The sequence below is a fragment of the Cucumis sativus genome, chromosome 5 (genome assembly GCF_000004075.3).
Source record: "Cucumis sativus cultivar 9930 chromosome 5, Cucumber_9930_V3, whole genome shotgun sequence".
Classification (NCBI taxonomy): Eukaryota; Viridiplantae; Streptophyta; class Magnoliopsida; order Cucurbitales; family Cucurbitaceae; genus Cucumis; species Cucumis sativus.
Genome location: NC_026659.2, coordinates 29,352,439 through 29,359,977, shown reverse-complemented (window position 1 = coordinate 29,359,977; position 7,539 = coordinate 29,352,439). Strand labels below are relative to the sequence as shown.

At 33.4% G+C, this 7,539-nt stretch overlaps 1 protein-coding gene across 2 annotated transcripts; it reads right to left on the bottom strand.

The window, feature by feature from the left end:
• Positions 1–845: 845 nt before the first annotated feature.
• On the bottom strand, positions 846–6,494 carry LOC101212233 (probable pectin methylesterase CGR2). 2 transcript variants are annotated; one of them, XM_004142316.3, is made up of 7 exons: positions 6,218–6,494; positions 5,932–6,071; positions 5,757–5,796; positions 5,592–5,630; positions 4,087–4,461; positions 3,393–3,448; positions 846–1,272 (listed from the first exon to the last, which is right to left on the bottom strand). In XM_004142316.3, exons 2-7 carry the CDS (start codon positions 6,043–6,045, stop codon positions 1,120–1,122), a joined length of 777 nt encoding a protein of 258 aa, XP_004142364.1. In that variant the 5' UTR covers positions 6,046–6,071; positions 6,218–6,494; the 3' UTR covers positions 846–1,119. The 2 variants fall into 2 exon arrangements, with proteins under 2 accessions (XP_004142364.1, XP_004142365.1); XM_004142317.3 differs by having other exon boundaries at positions 6,270–6,491.
• Positions 6,495–7,539: the final 1,045 nt, after the last annotated feature.

Here is a 7,539-nt window from a genome sequence, read left to right as displayed (position 1 = left end):
GCCCATGAAGGAAGTTGGGTTGACCCACAGCCAGCTGGGTTTACCGAGACGAATATGAATACCTATAGTTTGTAATTTGTAAAATTAATAAGAAAGATTTGAGGATGGGTTCTCAAAGGGGAAACACCAAGAGCTGAAATCGGCCAGATAGTCATGAACCAGCATTGACTCAGGTAGATCAGGACCCATCATTCTGGTACAACAATTTCATGTTTTCTTATAGTGGAACTGTATCAGAGATGGCAGAAATTGGTAGCAAATAACCCAAACTGCTGCCAACAATTATTATATCTATTAACATGATCTAAACAGTTTGATTCAAGCACTCGGCTATTCACCTTTCAATGGACAGAATTTGCCTTTGAATTATTATCATGCTGTGACTTCCGACTTGGGTGTGTTAAACATTAAAAAAAAAAAAAAAATTGAAGTGACGTTGAATTGGGAGATTATAATCAATAAGGCTAAACGATTTCTTGGTCTACGAAACCAAGTATCAAAAGCTAATCATAATTAACCCATTACTAACCTCTTAACAAAATCTCTCAAAGCTTGGTTTTGTTCGGATGTGGGACTCTGTTTTTCAATTTTCAGAGTCAGAGCTGTGATTGGTTGTATCCTGCATGATATTCAAATCTGTTGGGCATATGCATTACACGATACTTCACAACAATACCAAATCATCAATGATTTTAAATCGAAATCAATTTGTCTTGTAGACTTTAAGATGTGGAACCAATTCATCTCCACTTTAAGATAGTAGATACATCAGATATATGCTTGCTGAAGTTCAGAGTTTCAATCGATCAAGTGGGCAAGTAATAGGTAGAAAATAAGAAAGCAAAGAGCCAAAACGATATGAATATCAGTTATATTTATCTCATTAAATAAAAAATAATTAATATATCGTAATGTAAGAATTTGAGAACACTAAAATCTCCTATGGTTCACAATTATGTGCCAAAAACGTTCCCCCAACCTACCATATAAAAAACAAAACAAAACAAAACAAATCCACCTCCCTAGCTTCTCTTGTGTTTGTTTATAACATAAGACGGAGAAGAAAAGGAGACAAAAAGGGGGTAAGAAAATAATTTCATAGCTTGTGATTTCACGATATCAATGGTATGAATTGAGATGGAAAACTTGACAACCGGGCTTGTAAGACTGCTTCGATGCTGCTTGCTCAAATTTCTTGGCAGAACCTTCGTCCTCTTCTAAGCTTGTTTGGACAAAAAATCGAATCCACCAAGACGAGCTCCGCAATTTGGCCTTCAAATATCAAGTAATATATATAACCCTTACCCTCTCAAAAATCAATATATCCATTACATTCATGAAATCACACAACCATATTATACTTCTTATCAAAACAAAGAACCATACTATCAACCTCCAGTATACATGTAAAACATATGGCTCCAACTTCTTCCAGCCTTAATTCATCTAATTTGAAATCAAATCAAGATATTTACTTGCTGTTGATATTCACTCTATGAAGGTATCTAAGCCTAAAGCATTCAGCAGAGACAAACCTCTTTAATGTACGATTCCTTAAATTTTACTTTACCCCTTTGAGTTTCTTTTTCAATCATTCTTTAGACATAAAGAAATTGCTTCCAATGAAAAAATAAATAAAAAGAAAATATATACATATATAAACTTCAAGCCCAAAAGGAAACATGAACCCTCACTAGGCTCCTTATCCTCTAAACACTGAGTTCCTTTAAATGCGTACCTAGAGCTTCCAACTCAGACACTTCTACCTATATTCTCCAAAATTGTTGTCAGTTCATATATTTATAAAGATTTAAATAATTCAACACTATAATTTATAAAAGAATTAACCCATACAATTTCGTTGGAAACAGCTACTTTTAGTTTCTGATATTAAGCTTAGTTATTATTAGCGATGCCTTAAAAATATGACAAGTATAAGGCATATTATTTCTTTCCATGAAACCTTTTATTAACAAACAATGAAAAGACAAAAGCATGGGCTATATCCAACCAGAAATCCAAAACAAACGGAGCCTCAAACTAAATGATTTACAATTCATTGACTGAAGCTAAATGATAAGGACACAGTGGATCCTCTACTTATCTCCATGTTAAGAATGATATTTCCACTTTAGAAATAAACTCTTATGACTCTACTTTTGGAACTAGCCAAAAGTCCTTATATCAGTGAAGATAGTTGTCCTCCCTTATATACCATATATCTTTCTTTCCCAACCAATGTAGGATTTTGTTTGCACTCCTAACACTAAACAAGCTTAATTTGAAGACAGATTACAAAAGTACTTGTCTTTGGATAAAATGGGGGCACAGAAGTGAGTCAAGGGCAAACAAAAGGTATTTACTAATACAAGCTTATCTAAAAAAAACAGATTATGAAACAGGCCTTGAAAACTGATCTTCTATAGGTCATATTATCTCTAGCTCTCCAGCTTGCCAACAAATATACAAGAAATTCAATCTTTGAATTTTTATTCATTTATTATCATAAGAAACAGTTTTTTTTATGATATGAACAATCTTCAATTTTCAAATTGTTTGCAACCCTTTCTTCATTATTATGTTTACTATGTTATTCAACTGATTTCTCATTATAAACAATGTTATTCTTGAAAATTATTAAATAAACAGATATCCCAAAATTATGAAATATTAAATAACACTGCAAACTGTAAAATAGGCTCCATGGCAAACTAAAAGAAGGTACGTGTAGGATAAAATTACTAGAAATTGATTGCATTGTATATAGTTTTCAAAAACATGAAAAATACAAAGTGTACATATTCTACAATCAACAGGGGGCAATTTTTCAAAATTAGAACAAGCCAATTCAATCTTAAATAGGCTATGATTTGAGGGAGAGCCAATGTATAATTTCATCTAAAGCTGGATTCCTCCAGAAATTGTGCAGAGGGAAAAAAAAACTTGATTTGTCAGCTTATTGATTGCAATATGACTTAAACCAGAAATATGGCAGCCATATGAGTACGTTTTGATTTTGAGAGCTTCCTTATTCATTATAGTTCCACTAGAAATTAGATTGTGAATTCACATATAGGTTAATACTTGGATGAACCCCAAAATGCACTCATCTTTTTGCCTCCCTCTCTCGCCAATCACACCAAACAAAGAATTCAAATATTTCAAAAAAGAAATAAGAAAAACTTGTCGCATCTAAAATTATGATTTAATAGGTGGGATCACTGGGATGCATAAAGATGGGTGATACTGGGGATGGACTTAAATATTTTTCTTCAAATATTATCCATATTGTTTATAATTTTATGTGATAAACACAAAACATTATGCATGAGCATATCTAATTAAGATGGCACACACAAGATTCAAATAACATGCAATAAGTAGTAGCTTACCGGTCGTCCAAACTTTGATAACTCGTTTACTTTAGCTTTCTGTTGACCAGGGGAACCTAGACAAGAGAGAGACAGAAAAGGCCAAGTTCATTATCAAATGGAGTAACATTAACTTTGAATAAGAAATCCCTTTCCAAAAAAAATAACATTGAATAAGAAATAATGAAGACCAGCATCAAAATGTTGTCAGCAAAAGGAATAGGAGAAACAAGAGATGCAATAGAGAAGACTTTTAATTTTATTAGAAGTTATTTTGTATCCATAACGTAGTAACAAGATTTATAGTCCAAATGATTGTGTATGGTTGTTGTAGTGACAATCAGCTGAGAGGAACTTTTCAATCGGTTCCTTTTGGGTCAAGAAAAGAAGTGAAACAGTTGAACATTAGTAGCTTCTTGTATCTCAAAACAAAGAAATTCCATCCTCAATGATGGCTCAACTGGAAAATTCTAATTGATTTAAGTTTTCCACCTAGATTCAAATCCTATGTACCCAATTTGTACAGTACAGTTAGTAGGAGCAGAGCATCCAACATTGGATGAGGACATTCACCACATGATAGTGGAGTTTTCAGAGTGACAGCAAATACACTTCAAAAAATAGTTGCTAATGTAACAGAAAGTGCTTGGTAGTGAAATTATGGTTCAATGAAAAGAAATCGTTATGATGTTGCATAGAGCTTTCAAGAAGTTACCTGTAAATATAACAAGACCATCAGAAGAAACCCTTGCAAATTCTGGAAGAGTTTTGTTCAGGTATTTGGGGGATAGGTAGTCCAATGCATCGGACACAATAACGTGGGAAAATGACTTTGACCTATAGGGTAGAGGGAATTTGATATCTGCCACACGTACAATGCCTTTGTTCACAAGTGATTTGCACTTTCCATCAGCATCTTCTATGTCGTATGGTTCTATGCCCCATGCTTCTGTTTCACCTTCTTTCAACAGCTTGGATACCACAGAACAGGTATCGGGACCAACATGCAAAACTTTGCGCATGCTATCGCCGAATGCTTTCTTTAAGATGGGTATTGCTCTTTGCAACTCCAATGTGCATGAAAAATCACCTACAGGTTCAATTTCGATCTGTGTTCAAATACCTCCCCAGCCAACGAAACTATAATTTTGAAAAGCAAATGCTCATAGAAGCACTGAAATCTTATAGAAACATCACTAGGATTAACCATTAAAATACTTCCATATTACAAATTGTAAGCACTTGCACATATTAACTAAGATTGATCCAGATTATCAAACCACCATATGAAATTCTTAAACATTACAGCCTTGCAAGTTTGTTAAAAATAAACCATCAAACAAGACACAAGAAATAGGAATGTGATAGCATCTGTCCCCAATGGATCAAGACATGGAGGAAAACAAGCAGTATAAAATTGCAAAATTATCTAAGCAAGTTCCATATGAAATTGAAAATAGGCAAACTATACTATACAATAATAAAACTGGTGCAAGGATATAAGAAATATCTATCAAAGATGCTTCTCACTCTAACCAAGTTCCTCCTTTTTTTATCATTTTGCCGCAATTGGAATTCCAATTGTATACTTAAAACATATCCATCCTTAGTGCTTATTCTACTTGCTTATTTTTCATTGCACTTTTTCAGCCAATGCATACTTCACTAAAATAAATTAAACTAGTGCCACAATCCCAGGGTTGTTGGGAGAGAAGATAGTAGACTCTGCAATTTGGGCTTCTTGGGTCATTTACCAGTCAAAAAATTCTTTGTTCCTACGGGACCTATGAACTATGGTAGGTAAAATGTCTAAAAAGGGTAAATATCTTAACATGAATTCTAAAGAAAGCGATATAGCTACTTTTAATTTCAAATTGTTACGTGCTCTGTTGGCAAGCAATGGAAGATGAAGTTCTCTCTCTCTCTTTTTCATTGTTCATATAGTTAAAAATGTTGGAGGCTTTATTTCACCTCTTTGGATGTTCTATAATCTTCGATCTTACCCAAAGGAAAAAATGTATCAATTGCTAGGTAAGCATAGATTCAAAAACAAAATTAAAATTTTGTAGATCAATGGAATCAAAGCTTTCACTGGAGGATTATGATATGAAAGAAATCAAAGAATTTTCAAAGACATAAGCATCGCATAAAAAAAGGTGATACGCCTATTCCCTAAGCGTCAAGGAGGTTAAAGAAAAAAAAAGGGAAATCTTATTTTACCTTCAATCTTGCTGACTATCTTGGTGCCTCCAAATAAACCTGTACCCAATAGTACCATTGTTCATTTCTTCTACTATGATCAAAGTCAGTAAAGATACCATACCAAGGATCCTATAACATTATCATGTAATGAGAAGTCTATAAAATGTTAAATGGAATGCAAACCTGGTCCACTAAAAGCATAGACAAGTAGAAGAATTGCTCCCTGTGAAAACCCAGAAAAAATAGTCAAAATTCAAACTATATTTTACCAAGTGGCAAAACTAACCACACTAGTCTACAGAAAACGATAATATATATATATATAACAAATGAGAAAAGAGAATGATTTTACAATTACCACAAGGACCAAGCATATAGATAGCAAGGGAGATGCTTTTGATTTGGCATTGAGGGCCCCAGCAAATGGAAAGCTTCCATTGCGACGAGTCGAAGTGGGTTGCCTCCGTTGCATAATTAAGAGTTCCAAAGAATATGTTTCTGCATTTAACAATTGATAGTTAAATTGCATAGCCATTAAATACGGAATACGATTCCATGGAACCAGAACTGAGTTTAAACATAAAGATGTCACAGAAAGTCACGGACACTCGATGGAATTTTGAGATACTAAAAGTAGTAGAAACCTGGAATCAAACACAAAGGTAAGAGAAATTGAATCGGATCTGGAAAAACCACCTCAGATCAGATCAGACAAGAAGGAAAGCAGCATTTAGTTTGTGAAAGTGTAGATCTTGGATCTGGAAATTAAATTCCTCTTTTGGGGGGTTTTATTAGTTCGTTGTGGCGTAGTTACATCCAACAGGATGGATGGTAGAGAGGTAGAGAGGTGGAGAGGTGGAGAGGTGGAGAAAGAAGGAAGTGCAAGTGGGAAATAGAAATACAAAGGAAAGGGTCCTAATTTCAGCTGTTTGAAGTTTGATGTAATAATTGAAAATGGAAATGAACGGCATTTCTGCCGGCCGTACTCGGCCCATCTAATCCATACCCACAGGGCCCAGCCTCCACTTCTTCTTTCAAGCCCATATGCGTTGTCCACGGTCCACTCAAACACAACTCTTTACTCCACTTTCATATCAAAATCCTTACATTTATAAAAAGAAAAAACAATTCTAATTCAACCTACATTTCCCTCTAAATATCCCTTCACTTCCCTTCCCAGTTGTGCAAGTTTATAAATTTATGTTAATGGTACAAAGATTGTTGGGAGCTAGTTCAACTTTATGTCTAACGATGTTTTCTTACATCTTATTGACAAAGTATATAAAATGCGTTTCACGTGCATATTCAAAATCAAATGTCTAAGAATTAAATGACTGTAGACTTATTTGATGAAGTTCTAATGCCTAAAAATTATAAATGTCTGTGTTTGAAATGCATGAATTGAGGGTAGAAATTGGTAACTTGGATTTTTAAGGTTTGTGTTTGGGATGCTGGTTTTGAATTACTATGTTTAGCTAATCTTTTTTTTTCTTCTAGATTTATCATGTATAAAATATTTTATTGGTCTTTTTAATATTTTGATTCAATTTCTTGACTTATTGATTTTCATGACAACAATGTAAAAACGAAAAAGTTTAACATTCAATAACAATAATTTACAGTTGCATTACCCTGAATGGTTTAATTAAGAATATTACAAACTATTCACAAATTATAACAAGTTATGTAATCGAATGAAGTTTACAAAAGCTACAATTAAGCAACAAATTAAAAAGCATCTAATAGTTAGATTTCAAATTAAGATAGCAAAAGGATCATGCAAAAGCGAAAGTCAAGTAGAGTTACATTTAGTGATAGTTATGGTTGTCTATGATGTACATGTAATATAATATTTAAACTGCTTTTATTAAAAGAGTTTTTAAAAAAGTGGAAAATATTTTTTTCTTAAATCAATCCAAATAAGTCCTGAGTTTTCTAGTTAAAGTGATCAAAGAAAAAAATGAAA